At 33.6% G+C, this 19151-nt stretch overlaps 2 protein-coding genes across 2 annotated transcripts; one reads left to right on the top strand and one right to left on the bottom strand.

Annotated features, from left to right (window-relative positions):
* The first annotated feature begins 1400 nt into the window (after positions 1-1400).
* Positions 1401-6076, top strand: LOC128180478 (uncharacterized). The gene has a single exon (XM_052848597.1). The coding sequence runs from the start codon at positions 2930-2932 to the stop codon at positions 5495-5497; it is 2568 nt and encodes an 855-aa protein (XP_052704557.1). The 5' UTR covers positions 1401-2929; the 3' UTR covers positions 5498-6076.
* A 297-nt stretch (positions 6077-6373) lies between these two features.
* Positions 6374-17689, bottom strand: LOC128182096 (uncharacterized). Its single transcript, XM_052850710.1, has 2 exons — positions 17375-17689; positions 6374-7978 (listed from the first exon to the last, which is right to left on the bottom strand). Exon 2 carries the CDS (start codon positions 7976-7978, stop codon positions 6374-6376), a length of 1605 nt encoding a protein of 534 aa, XP_052706670.1. The 5' UTR covers positions 17375-17689.
* Between the last annotated feature and the right edge of the window lie 1462 nt (positions 17690-19151).

Genomic DNA, 19151 nt, shown 5'->3' with positions numbered 1-19151 from the left:
GCATCTATATTTCTGAATACTCGCTTTTTTAACCCTCTCTTTGTGAGCATCATCCAAACGATACTTATTGATACTTCTTTGTTTCACATTTTCTTTGTGTTTTTCATTCAATTCATACTTTTTTGAGCTTCTCATTTTCATTTGTTGTCTATGTTTATCATCGGTATTGTATTTCTGAGTACTTCTAGTTTTGACGTTTTGTCTATGTTCGTCATCAGTTTTGTACTTCAGCCTACTTTTTGTTTTGACTTTCAGTCGATGTACGTCATTGGTTTTGTATTTTAATGTACTTTTTCTTTTGACATTCTGCCTATGAACACTGTCAATTTTGTACTTTTGCTTGCTCTTCTCCACACAGGTAGATCTATATACACTATCTTTCTTGTACTTTAAAACCGCCTTTTGCTTAATTTTCTCTCTGTATGTCGGATCAGTTCGATAGTTAGAGTTTGCTTTGTTCAATACCTTTTTTCTGTGATCAGGGTCATTGTATTGTGCTCGACTTTTGTTCTTACTCATGAGCCTAGCTTTGTCCCGAAATGTCTGATCATTCTGATATTTTGTTTTATTGCTTTCTTTTAATGAGATTCTGAATTTTTCATTCTCTTTGTACTTCAGTGAGGCTTTCCAAAGCTTTTGATTTTTGAAGTCTAAATTTTCGTTGTACTTTTTTCGATACATTTCCCTTTTGTATTGATTTTTTTTATTTCCTTTTTCAATTCTTGATTTTCGACAACTTTTATCTACGTACATGGAGTCGAGTTTGCTTTCGCTTATAACATCAACCATTAACTCACCAACATCAAGGACAACTTCATAATGGTTTTGATTTTGGTGGTTTAAATATAAACCATTTCGTTTTGTTCTGAGAGATGCACAGACATTTTGTCCTGAGAACTTGAGCCAATTGCCATTTGAAAATGTGAAAATATCGACCGATAGCATATGAGCTAATGCAAAAATTTCGATTTCCGTTGCCCAATTCCCTTCTTTCTCCATTGAAGACACGTGGTTTTTGACTGACGCTTCATTAGATCTCAAAAATGATTGAAATTTGTTTTCATTCTTTAGAATGTGATTGCATATTGCGCTGCGAACAACATGATGGTGATTTTCTGTACTCGTTAGACAATATGAGACTGCTCTGAAAAAACAGTTTCCATCTCCAGTGATAGGTATGGTTAAATTAGGGATTCCTAATTCTTTATTTGGTGTTTCAACTGAGGTAACTTCTATCTGAGCATATTGTATTCCTAGCTCAATGCAGAACTCTTCCTTATCACCTATTCTCAGAATAAGCAAACTTTTGTACAGACTGTATGTCTCCTAAACCTACGAAGTAAACAAGGTGTGATTGGAAGGTTTTATGTTTTTTATAAAACTAAACTGTGATCGTACATGTAAACACAACACAAAATAAACGTTAGAAGTCTTTATTTTAAAAGGTGGGAAGCCAAAAGATGTTGAATATTTCTTAAAATAGCATGTCGCCAAAGCGGTATCTTATATTTGCACATTTATAAAAAATGCTATTTATTTCAAAATCTCATTAAAACAACACCAAATCACGATACACATGTATATGACTGTTTTTAAAATGCGATAGGCCACGATAAAGATTTATTCTATTTTTTTCGTAACTCTGCCTGATGTCGTCAAAAAGTGCGTAAGCTACGTTGTCCACTAATGATATGTCATTTCTAATGTTTAATAACCTTTATTTTCAGTGTTATTATAAAAAAAAATCTCATTTTATATTGGTCAATGATATAATATACATACCGATGTTATCTGGATACAAAATATCTTTTGCAGATGTCTGCAATCTGCGTTTTTGATCCGTAGTTTTAAGCATGTAAGCTACGTGATGTTGAAAACGGTTATTAAAGAAAAAGTATTCGTTCAAACCCATGTGCATTTTTAAAATACGTAGTGTGTTGACTATTTCTAAACCAAACATAAACACTCATTTGAACAAAAACTGGTGAGTTTAGGTATTAATCGGCTAATTGTAATTTACGTTTTGTAATCTTCGTTGCCATACTATTGGTAATGCGATATAAAACCGTTAGCGAAGTATTTTTTCGGATTTTATGTGATGATCGGTTTCGTTTTTGCAATTTACAATCATCACCAATTACTTCCTATTACGTCACGTCCTTGAAGTTGTGTTGAAGGGAAATTTCAATGTCGAAAAATTATCAATAACGCGCTCATCCCCATTGTGAGTTTTAAGGTAGGAATTGTTTTATTTTCTATTATATTCAGATTAAAAATACGCCTTGTTACATATGACAACTGTTAAGTCTATCAAAATGGTAAATATATTGTGTTTGAGACCATATACAATATGTGTCATGTATTCTGAAAATGGTAAGCTACGTTCTGAAAATGATTTTATTTCAATGCCATTAAATAATAACAATTCAAGATAAACAATTTCTATGATTACTATGAATATACTTTAAACTAAATGTTCAATTTGTTATAGCAAACCCTTTGATTTGTGCAATATTATAGTTTACGGAACTACATTTTGTCTTGATCACGTAGCTTACTTAAGGTATCAAAACATAAAGACTGCAGATAAAATGGAAAGGGAATAGTTTATTTTAACTCATAATTAAGGTTGAAAATAAGATCCACAATAATGTGTTTATCTCTCGCTTACTATTTAGATAAATACCAAATGTCTATTGTCTAAACGAACCAAAGTAGAGATGATAACGTAAATTACCATTTTACAGAACGTAGCTTACTTTACAAAATGAAGTGATTTTTTGGTATTTGATGATAAAATTTTAGATCAATGTAGAGTTGCATAATAAGATAAATGATTTTTGTATTATTTTTATTCAATTATTCACAAAAAAACAAAAACATTTTCAGTTTTGATTGATTGTGAAAGATATTTCTTAATTTTTAGATTATGGGGAAATCAAAAGCAGAAATACAGAGGGCATATAGGGAAAGAAAGAAGTTACGGGAAGGGGAGGATTATTTTAGGAAAGAAAGGGCTCGTGTTAAAGGCTACTATGTTCCCATAGCAGAGCAATCCAAAAAGAAGGCAAACGATAGACGAAAGAAAGTTAGAGAGGCGGTTCGAAAGCACAGAGAAAACAAGAAGCTAAAACTTAACATAGAATCTCTTCAGGACCCAGAGGTAACGTCAACAACTGTGGCTTCAACCAATTCTATGATTGTTAAACTTCCTGGTATTGATCAACGAAATCGCACCAGACGTAGGATAAGTCGAGCTACAGCAAAATGCAGAAGGACAATTGAAAAGCTTAATGAGGAAAACAGAAACCTGAATCGCAGAGTTAAGACAATATCTAAACGATATCAGCGCCTTTTGACCAAAACCAAAAATGCTAAAACCGAAGAATCGGTCAACTTGGCGACTGGAAAGCAAGTCCTGACACCCAGGAAACGGACCTCTACAGAGATAAGGGAAGAGGGTTTGACGCCAAGAAAAATGCCAAAAAACATTCAGCGGAGGCTGCTTTTAGCAAATGTTTTAACAGATGAACTGAAAGGCGCATGGAAAGAAAATGGAATCAAAGGAAAGCAGTTAATTTCAAGGATAGTCTCGGGAAAATTGTTGAAGAAGTACAGAATGAGAAAATGTGTTGGCGGTAGCATCACAAAACAAGTATTTTGCACGAAAAGAATCAACAGTTTACCAAAGATTCAGAAAAAAGTACACGCAAGAGAAACCCTGCGTAGGAGAGTTATTGAATTCCTAGAAAGGGACGACAACAGTCGTATGATGCCAGGAAAGAACGACAAGAAGAAAGCTGAAAACGGACACGTGCAAAAACGAGTTTTGAATGATAGTATGGCATGCTTGCATATGAAATTTGCAGCAGAAACATCTGAAAAAATATCACTTGCCACATTTTGTCGTTTAAGGCCTAATTATATTTGTTTGACAAAATTCATTTCCAGAAATACGTGTTTATGCCAAAAACATCAGAACATGGCACTGGCTTTGAAGAACATGAAATCTGTGGGAGCTAAAGTCCCGTCAAGCCCTGACGAGTTTGCCAGACAATTAAAGGAAAATAACATCAACGTTAATGAAATTTGTTCTGAGATAAACGTTGAAATGGTCAAGTATGAACAGTGGAAGAAAGTTGAAATGTCGGACGGGAAAAAGAGAACAAAGATCATAGAAAAAGAGATAACAAAAGAAGAATTCATATCTGCCATACAGATTCAAATTGTTGAATTCCAAGAACACGTTGCAAGGGTGAAACTCCAATACAAAGCTCTGCACAATCTAAAGGAGAAATTACCTCAGGGACACGCCATCGTCCAGATGGATTTTGCTGAAAATTTTACTTGCACGTCTGCAGATGAAGTACAGAGCGCATACTGGAATTCATCTGCAGTTACTCTCCACCCAGTAGTTACTTACTACAGAGCAGAGGATGGAACACTGACACACGATAATTATGTTTTCGTGTCGGATGATTTAGCCCATAATTTTGGAACAGTGTTCGCAATTCTAGATCAGCTGATGCCAAAGATGAAAATGAAAGTCCCACTGCTGAAAACTGTTCATTACTGGACAGACAGCCCTAGTTCTCAGTATCGAAATAAGAGTTCCTTTTACATCGTTTCTGACCACGAAAATGTGTTTGGAGTAAATGCTGTCTGGAACTTCTTCGAATCAGGGCACGGCAAAGGTCCGTGCGACGGCATTGGCGGAACATCCAAGCGAACAGCTGATCTTGCCATTAAGCAGGGGAAAATTACTGTCCAAGATGCGTGTGATTATTTTGATAAAGTACAGCAATACCACACCAGTGCCGAATATGTATTTGTAAAGTCAGAAGATTGCACAACTAAGCGCGAATCATTGACAGAAATTAACCGCAACCTGCAGCCAGTGAAAGGAACAATGCAAATCCATTGTGTGATTGGAGTGGAGAAAGGCATAATAGCGACATCAACAACTTCTTGTTACTGTTCCGACTGCCTTGAGGCAAAGTACCACAATACGTCAGAAGCTTGTTTGTTAAAAAAGTCAATTCAAAGAAATATAGCATGTGATTCAGTTGAGAATGAAACTGCAAATGAAACTGAGCCCGAACATTTAGACGGAGGAAATGTTTTGACAACAGAAGACAACATTGTTGATGAGAGTGGATTGGGAAATCGGTCTTTGACGCTTGAATTGAAGGTTGGCAATTACGTTGCCGCTTTCTACGATAAGGACTGGTTTATCGGAAAGATTCTTGAAATTGACGAAGAAGATGACGAACTTCTCATTACCTTTTTGCAACCATGTAAGAAAACATTACCAGGAACGCGACCATTATACAAATGGCCTGCCAATCATGATGAGTTATGGGTAAAGACAAATGAAATTTTGTGCAACATCTCTGAACCTAGTAAGCATGGCAGAAGTGGCAGAAGTTTTGAAATATCACAGGAAGATTTTGAAACAGCCACAGAAATTTTTGCGTTGAAAATGATGACAAAATAGACTTTCTTGTGTGAAATTTGCCGATTGTAACGTAGATTACTGAACAAAACAGAAAAACAATCGTATGAATATTACTACATGTTAATTGACATAAAACGTAACATCATGTCTAATTGTCAACGTGTACATGTATATATATTTCGTGGCTGGTGTTTTCTTGGTTAAAAGTTTGAGACGTTATTATTGTCGAAATGGAATGTGTAATTTACGTTATGAAATTCATTTGTTAAAACAAGAATGGAAAATTAACATTTTAAACAAAATAAATATTTATCTTCAATACTTGATTGAAATATTCCGCTGTTAAAGTAATTTAATAAAAAAAAACTTGTATTTTTGTACTTGTAATCTACGTTATCTTTAATGTAATCTACGTGGTAAAGATCATGTTTGCCGTTTCTATTTTAACTCAAGCGTCTGTAGCCTGACGTTTTATGAGTGTTATTTAAAAGGTTTTGAATGAATATTTCATTGCTTTATTTTTCAGTTTGGCTGCAATTTGAAATTTTGTTATTATTTTGAAATTGAACAAAAAAGCAATTTTCATCATTAAAATTTAAACTTGTACTTTGAGTCGTTTTTGTGTTTTTTCAGAATCACATAAAACATAAAAATTTGTCAATTATTTTGAAGAGAGCAATTCAGTTTTTCATAAAAACAGGTAAAGCTTCATTTAAATAGATTTTAATAAGATTTGTTGTGGATATTGTGTGAATGGAATTGTGACAACGTAAATTACACGTAGTTTTAAGGAGTGTAACTTGCATGGTCGTAACTTTTACGTGCGTTATCCCCGAGTGGTAAAAATTCTCTAACATAAAGACAAAATACCAGGGTACAGAATAAAACCAAAATCATGACAATAAATGGATAATATTATTTCTTCAACTTTCTATCTGAAAAAGTCCGCTTATTCTGAGAATAGGTGTTTAAAGCATTTGATAGGGGACAAAATCGAAATCGGTTTTCTTCATTACGAATAAATACAATTGCATCATCATCACTATCACCATCGCAATCTGTTGTATTCTCACATTCATTTTCACCACTTTGCTCTGTAGAAGTACAACAAACTTTCTTTTCTTCTTCCAACTTTTTTGCACGGCATATTGCCCCTGTTATATTGCATTCAACAATGCTCGAAAACCCCATGGAAATGGCAAGCTTCTGAATATGTTCTAATAATTGCTCTACATTTTGGAACAAAAGTCTTGTACTTTTCCCACTACAACTAAATAAGCCTTGTGGTGATCTTGAATGGGAGTCAAATGTAAAATAAAATCCATTTGTTTTTCCAATAAGAAATGTATTTCCCCCAAAGCACACAAAACACCCATTTGATTCTAGCAAAGTAATTTGTAACGCCTCATATAGATGGTATGCATTGAAGTCAGCATAGCATGGTTCATGACCCGACAAATTTATAATACTTGCTAACGTTGAATTCGTTGTGAATTCAAATGCCCTGTTGAAACACTCAAAGTACTGGGGTAATTCATCTACCAATAAATATCTACTATGCATCGAAGAACTTCTCTGCAAAAATGTGTACAACTCATCACCTGTTGCTAGTATCTTGTTCATATCCTGTGTAGTCCAAAGTTTGCTGCTTTTAAATTGTTCAAAAGCTAGACCAGCTAAACTGTTTGCAACACATTGAGTACCTGCATTGTCACCAAACATGGGATGTGCCTGATGGAATGAACCTTGAACAGATGTCTGAAAATTTGTGTCATTTACATTACAGTCAATTTCATGCATTTGAGTACATTCACTATTTTGAACAAAGTATCTCTGATGATTGTCAACATTCTCATATACAGTTTCATGTGCATGTCTCATAACGTTTTCATTCATGTAACTATTTTCAGCTATGTCAATCTCATTCTCATTCAAAATTTCATCTGCATGTTTTACTTCCTTTTTTTCCATGTCACAAGACAAGTTTACATTGACCAAGTCAGTACTATTTTTACGTTCAGAAGCCGTTTTTAACACTGTCTTTATTTCCTCATCTTTTGATATACTGCTAGACCCTCTTAGCACAGAAGAGTCCAGCTGCGCCTGACCTGCTGGGCAAGGCTTAAAGCCTTCATCATGCCCAGGTACCCTCGTTGGAGTACAAACCCACGCTGGGGAGTCAGTGGACGGTGCCTTTGTCACGTTTTTGACAAACAGACGACTTCCCCGAGGAGATGGCAACCTCGGGGCAGGTGGATGCATTTTCACTCGAGGCGAGGCCTGCATCCTGGCCAGGGGTTTTTCCTCTTTAGGTGGAAACCCCATCAAACCAAACCCTGGAAGATTACCAGGGGGAGCTGACACAGCTCCGTCCATTGACCCGCAAGGGACAACAGACTCTGTGGTCTCATTTGGTGGTGTGACGGCAGAGGAGCAAGCATTCTGTTGTCTTTTCAGTCTCTTTCTCAGCTTGTCTTTCTGGCGACTACGCTTATCATCAATCCTTGCTCTCTTTGGCATCTAAAATTATATTTTAAAAAAATCAAAATTTCTATTGTTGTCTCCCCTTATGAGATGATTGGAAAATGGAATAAATTTAATTAAAGCTAGAGCAATTACCATAAGAAAATATCTCAACATTTGGGATTGCCATTTGTTTCATATTGAAATACAGTTAAACCTCATTATCTTGACCTAGATAGGATTGGTTAATATCTTCGAGATATCTGAGTATTCGAGATATTAAGGGTAAAATACTTAAAGTTTAAGTGTTTGGGACTAAAACATCACTTCGAAATATCCATTGTATTGGAGATATTGGTGTTCGAGATACCGAAGTTCGACTTAATGCCTTGTACATAATGTCCACAGGTTTTTGCTTTTTTCTTCTTTCTCATGTACTTAACATATAGGGCCTACATATGAATATCAATTTCAACAAGAGACATCACTTGATAATCATTAAAAACAAGATATGTGTGAGCAAATGCTCACTAGTGATAACCCCACTCTGATGTGAATATGCAAAATAAGCAAAGTTGACATTTAACAGTGGTTGTCATCCGATTTGTACTTAAATACCGATATATCCTATGATATAAACAAATGGTGTGCTAAAATTTATCTTAAACATAAACAATAAATAGTTGCTGAGAAATCTTTGATGAAAAAATACATCTCACAATATGGCATGCCTAAACAAATAGTGTGTTAAAATTTCAAACTCCTGCAATAAATAATAGCCGAGATATCTTTGATAAAAATTTACCCGGTAGACTAAAATTAACAGTGGTTATTTAACAGGATGTTGACGTCCAATTGCAACAAATATATATCCCACCGTATGGCATGCCTAAACAAATAGTGTATTCAAATTTCAAGCATCTGCGATAATTGCTGAGAAAAATGCGACATAAATTTTTGTTACGGATGGACAGACAGACAGACAGAAACAGAAGGGTATAACAGTATACCCTCTTCTCTGTTGGAGAGAGGGTATAATTATATCATGAATTTTAACAATAACAACCTTCAAGTACAGCAACTCTCAATTTTACAAAAATATTGACAGGTACTTTATCTCAAACTGCCCCTTGCTACCTTCATATTACAGTAACATTCTCTGAAAAGTCATCTTGTCTTAAATTTAAAAAGCTTATGCTATTCTGAGAAAAAGTGTACCCCATTTTGCCTATTCCATTGATATTTAAGAAAAATATGGTTATTTATGTGAACCCACTATTTCCACTTCCCTCAATTTAACACAGATAAGATTCATAGGACTCTCCATAAATAAAGCATCTTTATCCAATCTTTTAGCAGTCAATTGTTGTTCAACCTCCTTAAATAGGAAATCTTATTTCAATACTACATACATGTACATGATATTATCATGATAAAAGCATCACATCACTTTGAAATAACCTTACAATTTTACCCACCTCCATCTTTTGATTTTCATAAGCATTAGTTTGAACACTTAAATCTAATTAAGGTAGCTCCATACTCGTAAAATTCTCTGAGGAAAGTTGAAAAACTGAACTGATTTCGACTTAATAGACTTAAATGTCATCAATTGTTAGAAAAAATTTACATGTCATCACACTTTTTGAGATGCCACATAAACATAAACTAATAAAAGCATATTTTAGCATCAGAAAACTGTAAATTTTTTTGTCAAAAGTAAAATCTTGTAGGCAGAAATTTGTTTTTCTTGTTTAATTTTAATGTCAACGTTATCAGAAAACAAAAATTACAAAAATATTTTAAAATTAATCATTGGAATAAGAAAAACTATAGCATTTAGACATACAACTGAGAGAAAAGTCAGAAAAAGAGTTATTTCCCCTTTGCATAGATAAAATATATAAAATTGGAAATTTAGTATAAAATTAAGTGCGAAAATATCTTGAACCTACCAATAATTCTAATTACATCCATGTGATTATATTCACATAAAATAAATAAAACTATCTTGCACAATATTTAAAGAATTCAAAGTTTTACAAAAAAGTGTGACATCAAAGAACACTGGATCTACTTTAATATAATGAAACTAGCGTTGCAATTTCCTTGAGTCATGTCTCATATATATTTGAAAACAACCATCACTGATATTGAAAATTGATCTTTTTTGGTAAATGGATAATTTGTTGCATTTTTATTTACAAAAAAACATGCTGCCCTACATGCGATTTCTTGTTTTCATGAAAAAGTAAGCTTATGATCATATTTAGTGGATATCTTATCTATTTTGGTTTCTAGTTTGCTTTTAACTTTGCTAAAATAGTAAGACCTACAAGTGTGACACCAAAACTCCTGTCCCAGTGGCCATGAAATTCATAATTTTGGAGAGGGCTTTAGTGAAAAGATAATTTTAGATAATAAGTGTGCATGACCAGATACATTGACAAGAGGCCCAGGGGCCACATCGCTCACCTGAGCAACAATTGCCTTAATTCTGACCAAATTAGCATTGCAGTATCAAAATATCTTGACAACTGAGTACAGTAGATCTTGCTAAAAAAAAAAATTGAAAATCTGCCAATTTTTATCCACCTCTTATTTTTGTGGTAAATACTTAGCCCCTTTTGTTGTTGTACCTGTAAGAAGATTTTTCTCTATTCCTATATACCCCCCCCCCCCCCCATTTCGTGGCCCCACTTTTCTCTAGGGAATCATGGTTTCATCAAACTTAAATCTGCATAACCTGTGCTTTCACACTAAGTGCTGAGTTTTGGACCAAAAACTTTCCCAGAATATTTTTAAAGTTTTTCTCTATATATTCCTATGTAAAAATTCAAATCGCCAACACAGTCCCGCCCTACCACTAGGGACTGTGATTTTGCAAACTTGAATTTACACTACCTGTGGATGCCTCTATACACAAGCTTAAGCTTTTCTGGCCAAATAGTCTTTAAAAAGAAGATTTTTAAAGATTTTCTCTATATATTCCTAAGTAAAAATTCATCCCCCATTGTGGCCTCACCCTACCCCTGGACTATTAATAAACAAACTTGAATCTATATGATCTGGGGATCCTCCACTCAAATTTGGGCTTTCCTGGCCTAATAGTTTTGAGAAGAAGACTTTTTCTCTATACATATATAAAAATTTATCTCCCATTGTGGCCCCGCCCTACCCCCAGGGACCATGATTTGAACAAACTTGAATCTACATTATCTGAGGATTGTTACACGAAATTTTGAGCTTTCTTGGCCAAAAAGTTTTTAAAAGAAACTTTTTTAAAGATTTTCTCTATATATTCCTATGTAAAACATGATCCCCTTATTGTGGCCCCACCCTACTGCCGGGGACCATGATTTGAACAAACTTGAATCTACACTATCTGAGGATGTTTCCACTCAAAGCTGAGCTTTCCTGGCCTAATAGTTTTTGAGAAAAAGATTTTTTAAAGATTTTCTCTATTTATTCCCATGTAAAACTTGATCCCCCAATTGTGGCCCCACCCTACCCCCGGGGATCATGATTTGAACAAACTTGAATCTACACTATCTGAGGATGCTTCCACTCAAAGCTGAGCTTTCCTGGCCTCATGGTTTTTTTGAGAAGATTTTTAAAGATGTTCTCTATATATTCCCATGTAAAACTTGACTCCCCAATTGTGGCCCCACCCTACCCCTGTGGACCATGATTTGAACAAAGTTGAATCTCCACTTCCTGAGGATGCTTCCACTCAAAGTTGAGCTTTTCTGGCCTAATAATTTTTGAGAAGAAGATTTTTAAAGATTGTCTCTATATATTCCTATGTAAAACTTGATCCCCCAATTGTGGCCCCACCCTACCCCCGGGGACCATGATTTGAACAAACTTGAATCCACACTACCTGAGGATGCTTCCATTTTAATTTGAGCTATTCTGGCCTGATAGTTTTTGAGAAGAAGATTTTTAAAAATTTTCTCTATATATTCCTATGAAAAACTTGATCCCCAAATTGTGGCCCCTCCCTACCCCCCGGGACCATGATTTGAACAAACTTGAATCTACACTACCTGACGATGCCTCCACACAAGTTTAAGCTTTTCAGGCCGAATAATTTTTGAGAAGAAGATTTTTGAAAAATACCAACAAATTTTCAATAATTCTCAATTATCTCCCCTTTAAAGAGGGTGTGGCACTTCATTTGAACACACTTGAATCCCCTTCACCTAGTGGTGCTTTGTACCAAATTTGGTTGAAATCTGCCCAGTGGTTCTTGAGAAGAAGATGAAAATGTAAAAAAGTTAACAACGACGACAACGACAACGACGACAACGACAGACAACGGACAAATTGTGATCAGAAAAGCTCACTTGAGCCTTTGGCTCAGGTGAGCTAAAAAACTAGAAGACTCTTATGATACAAAACAAAATATTTGTGAGCCAATGCTCACTAGTAATACCTGTGCTTTGATGTAATTATACAAATAAGCAAAGAAGACATTTTTAAAACAGGAAGTTAATCAATTTGTTGAATCCCACCATATGGCATGCCTAAACAAACTAGATGTGTCGAAACTCCACAAATGCCACCGTAAACAACCAAAATTTCAACTGCCAAATTTAGTATAACGTTTGATTACAGAAAAACTAAAAAAATCCCTTAAAATTACTCATTCTGTTTTAAGTTCACTAAGCATAAATCTTTCATAAATCATTGGACTGAAAGTAAATTAGAACTAGACCTGTAATTTCTATAAAAAAAAAAATTAACCTTTAACATATAAATATCAACTTTAAAAGTTGCATCACTTCAAAAGTTAGAGAGCACACACTAAGAATATTCCATATACCGGTAGTTCAAGAGGCATAAATCTATCAAAAATCAACGGACCAAAACAAAATCTACTCAAGCTGTTTTTTTGCCAATCATAAATCTACATATATATATATATTAACTTTACATGTGCATTCCTTCAAAAGTTGGAGAGCGGAAACTGGGAATTTCTCTTTTTTTTCAAAGAGGCACAACTCTGTTTAAAAATCATCCAAGCACCCAAATTTGAACTGAACCTGTAAATTCAATCACATATTAAAAATTTCAATTATTCACGATGTGTAATAGAACAGGTGGCATGAGCTGGCTCCAACCTAGGACCTTTCAATTCTAAAACCGACATTCCAGCAACTGAGCTAAAGGGTTAACCCACTAGCTAATAATAGTAGTGAGCCTATTATATATACCTAATTTAATTTTAAACACTTTAACATTCTTCCCCCTTTTCTTAATAAAAATCTATCATTTAGAAATGTCACACAAGAAACTCTCAACAACTCTACATCAGTTTTTTTGTTGAGTGCTACAAATGTAATAGAAAAAAAGGCTCGAAACCAGAATTCTTCAGTTTAAAAACCAATGTAGCAGAAGGCTAAACCTCTAGCTCAAGTGCTAATAGGAGTGTAGAAGTTCTGAGCCAATTATATGAAAATATACAGACTAATACAGATGAATTAATGCTAAGAAATTTATCTAAGAATTATTTTTTGGGGGGTAAATTTAGGTGTATAATAATATAAAACAAAAGAAAAGGTGTCAATGTGACAGGAAACCTTTCTTTTGTGTGATCAATATCCATTATAATCAATTAGTCAACCCTTAATTAATTAACACCACAGAACCCACAATTTTATTTATTACAATTCAATCCTTTCCCTTTGTGTATTATTCCTTTTGTCTTGTGCGAGTACGCTGTTCTATCTCTGCCTCAGAGCTATCCAATTGAGTGTTAATCCTATCAGGTTTATCATTCTATTTATCAGATTTTTCCATTTATCCTATCGTGTTTATTGTATCATGCCTTTTCATTGAATATAATTTTATTTTGAAGTTACAAGAGACTCATTGTGCTGTATAGTATAATTTATAGAACACATAATGTACATTTCGATCACAGTTTTATTCAAATCTATACACCATAATCTAAAAAAAAAATTACATGTAAATCATATCTATAAGCAATGTAAATGACAATGAATGTAAACTATTGTATTCTTAGGGACAAGTATTTACCTGAATGTTGAATGTATTAAACCGTACATCGAGTGTACTGCTTAAGGTATTCAATGTATAACGACCACATTTTGTACCTAATAAATGAATGGTCCGATATTCTTAATCATGATATCATTTTGAAGGTGTTATCAAATATAAATACTCCACCAAAGGAATTTTCAAAATTTTTATTATGGCCCAACAAATTACACCTTGAATTCTGCATTGAAGTCTATAGGCAATGTATGTTTTATTAAGATATTGTAAAAAGTAACTTAAAATTAGTAAAATTCTTTTGGTTAATACATGCATAAACTTTCTATTTATTTAAATATGAAATAAAATGAATCATTTACCGCAGATATTTTGACGAAACAAAATTTTTCTTTTTTTCATCAAAGGGAAATAACTCTTTAAAAAAATTCAAAGTGCAAAATGACCGGCTCCTTATATGTTGTCTGTCATGTGAATTTGGTTCATTTCACTTTCATAGTTATCAAGCAACACATATCTAACTAGTTTAAAATGCTTCAAAATTGTTTAATATTCCTTCATTATACATTGAATACCTTAAGCATTAACTTGCATGTAATTCAAATTGTTAATTTATGAATTTGTTTTTGATAGAAAGAAAATTACTTAAGCCAAATAAAAAAATATCACTCGACCGTCCCTATTTTTCTGTTAGAAAGTGAAGTCTCCTTAAAACAGACAAAATGGTCATTGAAAACAGGCACGTTGAGTGCACAGGACCTAAAAACACTGGTTGCTGTCCACCTTAGAAAGGTGGCCTCTTAATTGAATTAAAAATATTCATAATAGTGAAAAACGAAACGAACAACATTGAAACTTCCCAATTATGGGCAGTGGCTGCTGATTAAAGGTGGCTGTAACAGCAAGTGCCACTGATGTAGAACATTAGAACAAATGCATTGAAAAAAATGAATTTCTTTAATTTCTCTACCCAGTAAGGGTGCAACAATAAACCGTGAGAGGGTATATCACTGTAAAAGTATGTCATGATACAGTAGGCTATACCGCGGTTCTGTAATTCGATCCGGAATATATTTATCCGTCCGATTCGGTTTGAAAATTATATTTTAAAAATGATTTCGGTGTTGAAAAACGTGCTTCGCATTATTTAATTTTGCCCCCAGCTACAGTGCATCCCATAAATCTTTGATATAGTTACATTTAGGGTTTTGTAGAATAAACGAAATTGGTTAACGAAGTTCCCAAATTGAGTGTTTCTACATGCAAGTACTATTTTGCAGACCTTTTCCTAAAAACAAACGACATGTGTATTGCACCTCGTATAAAACGGCAATTATCCATGCATTTGTCTGTTGTCGCAAGAAATTAATGCCACATTCCTAGATGTGCAAAAATGTAATCAAAATTAAAGGTTACCATAGTCATTAAATATTTTGCCTTCAGAAAATTCATTACAACTATAATAAGAGCATATATAAGTAATTTAATTGTTGTCAGTGTTAAAATAATGGTATTGATGCCAACATTACATTTTTACCTTATGCAAATCATGTTTACATTCTAATATATACATAGCTGATTAAGAAAAATATGTGGAAAAAATTATGTAACAAAGAGTTGGAGATTAAACAATATGCGTAATTGTTCAAATGTTGATTTGTTATTCTTAAAAGCACATCAAAAGTATCAGAATATGTATCATGTCACATTGTCTGTATCGTGATATGTATCGTAACGTGAGGCAAGTGTATCATTGCACCTGTACTACCCAGTCATAAATTTATTTAATTAACTAACAATAATTTAAAATAACAACTAAAACCTCAAGTAATGATAAAGGTTTGGCTATTCCAGTGTATTCATATCAAATAGTATTAGGGTTGGTCGGGAAATACCAGTGCTGGGTAAATACCGGTATTTCCCGTTCTGGTAAATACTACTGATTTTCACTAAACTGGGGAATACTGAGAAATACAAATTTGTATTCCTTATTTCTTTAATTTGCTCAATGTCAATTGTATGTTTGAGATATAAGATATTAACTATCAATAAGCATCAAAACACAATTTAGCATACTTTGCCATTTCACTGTCAGTTTATGAATCTTAAATTCACCAGATCACCTATTCCCAAAGACTTCAATAGTTGCTAGAGTACAAATTTTAGTCCAGCTTTTTGAACCCCTAGTTTAGTGATTTACATATTAATAATTCAAAGCACAAAATAAACTGTTATAATTACTGCAGGTGTTAAAAGAAACAATTTAATAATCACACATGTTGTTTTAATAAATAATTGACTCTTGACAGTTTTGAGCTCCTGTTTTGGGGAGATATATACTATGAGTGGGGTTAATTGGCTTCTCAAATGTGTTGCATACTAAGGTAGATTTGCAAATGTTTCCTTATATGAACCTATAGAATATACAGTGAAAACATTTAATTCTGAGTAAAAATGATTACCCACAGGCTCATCATTAAAAGTTGCATCAATATTGTAAACATAAAAGCATGGTTATATTTATAATTTTGAACAATTTAACCATTCTTAGCTGTAAATATAAGTAACAAACAGCAATGTTAAAAAGTTCACCAAGACATGAAATTGGTTGGTAAATGAAAAAATGTTCTGACAGGATGTAGTCAGGTGACCAATGAAGTTCAGACAAGTGATATTTGTAATGTGTTGTTTATCTTTTAAATTGTTTTCAAAGAATCTTTGTTTTAAGAAAAACCAGGTCATTACAACCAGATTCGATCACCCGGGACAAAATCCAAATTTCCGTAATAGTTGCGTGTCTGTGTTATCCCACATGGATATTTATTTTCTGTTTTATGAAATGGTATCATCAGAAATGTGCATGTGTAACAAATTCAGGTGACATTTTCCTATTCAACTTTCATTATATATATAGTATATCAGCCTCTTAATAACTCCTATGGATAATTAATATGTTAATATAATTTCACAATTATTTTATTTCTATCAGTTGATTGTAAGATACTGGATTTTTTAATGGGCAAACTGAAAATCAACAATCGTCGATAAATTCCAAAATACGCATTGTTGTGAAACAATATTTGCAGCGAATACAAATATACCGCTCCGTAACATATCCTGAAAATTTAATTCACATTAGTTAATTATTATCGACGGAAATTGAAAAATCTCGATCTGCCGCGGCTTTTATTTTGCCCTGGCCCGCGTTTGCCTACCCATTTTACCATGAACAGGAACGATAACTCTTGTTTTTAAAACTAAAAAATTATTAAAGCTAAATTGCGACCGATTCTATAGATTTCGTAGGCTTAAAAATTCCTGTTTTACAAACAAAGCACGACAATCTTAGGGAAACAATAATTTTGGTCTTACAAAACAATGGCCGTTGTACGACGAACACGTGACCTGTTACAAAACAAAAACAAAACTTACGACTTTCAAGTAAACTGCGCTGGTAAACAACAAAGCGGCATCCAAATGTTATGGTGCAAAATTTTACTTTCTGTTTTTTAACTTCTCTCCCCGTCACATTACATTCTTTCGTAAATGGTGGATCAGCTACATAAGTACATTCGATCTAACAAGTAAACAACAGCAAGAAAACTTCTCTTTTGACCTTCACCTTTGCATCATTTGTTAACTCGTACGATAAACATGTCGATTTAATGTTCAGTCTCCCAGATTTTCAAAAGTAACGTTTGTACAGACACGTATATGTAGCATCGTTGTTTTTTTAAAATGTGTAGTTGTGTGTGTGTGGGGGGGGGGGGGGGGGGCAGACTAATAAAAAAAAAAGAGGGGGGAGGGGGGTACAACTACAACTTTTCATAAAACGTGAAAATTCTAATTTCCATTTTTTTTTAATTTAGACAATTATAGAAAAATGTTTGCTGAGAGAAAAAAAGGGGGCACCCCCCCCCCCCCCCCACGATGTTACGTGCCTGGGTTTTAATTCAACAATTAAATATAGTTCTAATTTTCAATACCATTTAAAAATTCTGTATGTTAATATTTACAATAACAATAAAATCAATTTTAATTATCGACAACTGTCAATTTGTATGCGAGATAACATAATAGTACACTGTAAAAAACATTTCTTTGTAATGTGGCTAACGTACATGCAGCAATTTTGAAAGTTTCATTGAAATCTGTCTCGTAAATATAAACACATTTTGTTCTACAAGTGTTCAAGACCATTGTTAACTGTTCTAGACATATCTGAACAACTGTGTATTAGGGACTGACTCATAAACTCATTAACGTGGCCACTAACAAAAAAAGGTAGCATTTAGTTTAAAATATTATTTTGAGCAACTTTTCCTCTACACTAGCTGCTTTTTAAAGGGTTGACCGTCTGTACTGTGTGCTTGTTGCACAGGCATCACATGTCTGAGACTTACTGACCCCCTCCCCCCTCGAACCGTTCATGCCACTAACTAATGTTAATCATTAAAATTCATTTCATGAATCTTAGCAACACTCATAAGCCTTCAAGTACAACAACTCTCAATTTTACAAAAATATTCACAGGTAGTTTATCTGAAACTGTTCTTTGCTACCTTTAACTTAGTACATTTTGTACAACAACATTATATAAAAATATGTTTTGGCTTACAATAAGAAAGCTAATGCAATTCTTAGAAAAAGGATACCACATATTGCCAATTCCATTGAGGTTTAAGAAAAATATGGCCATTTAAGTGAACCCGTGCACCATTTTCACTTTCCTCATTTAACACAGACTCATTGGGTTATCCATAGTAAAAAATCTTTACCCAACATTTTAGAGGTCAATTGTTGTTCAACCTATTTTAATAAGTAATCTATTCAGTACTACATACATCTACAAGATATTATCATGAAAAAAGCATTATATCACTTAGAAATGCCCTTACATGTATACCCTCCCCCATCTTTTGATTTTAATAAAAAATCATGGTTTGAAATCTTTTACCTAATTTTATAAAACTTGTGGCAATTTCTTTGAGTTATTTCTCACACATATTTGAAAACAATCAATTGCAATGATACTAAGAATTGATCTTTTTTTGTTTACTGGATGATTATTGTGCTGCATGTCATTTCTTATTTCCATGAAAAAAAGTAAGCTAACAGTCATATTTTGAGAATATCTAATCAATTCTGGTTTCTAGTCTCCTTTTATTCATGCTGAACAGTAAGACCTTAGGTATACAAGTTTGACAAT

This window comes from Crassostrea angulata, chromosome 4 (genome assembly GCF_025612915.1).
Source record: "Crassostrea angulata isolate pt1a10 chromosome 4, ASM2561291v2, whole genome shotgun sequence".
In the NCBI taxonomy this organism is placed as follows: domain Eukaryota; kingdom Metazoa; phylum Mollusca; class Bivalvia; order Ostreida; family Ostreidae; genus Magallana; species Magallana angulata.
Note: the sequence above shows the minus strand (reverse complement) of the source record. Positions and strands in the feature narration are given on the sequence as shown.

Bases quoted from the DNA above. Each gene is read 5' to 3' on its own strand.
- LOC128180478 (XM_052848597.1), top strand. From the start codon at position 2,930: ATGGGGAAATCAAAAGCAGAAATACAGAGGGCATATAGGGAAAGAAAG.
- LOC128182096 (XM_052850710.1), bottom strand. From the start codon at position 7,978: ATGCCAAAGAGAGCAAGGATTGATGATAAGCGTAGTCGCCAGAAAGAC.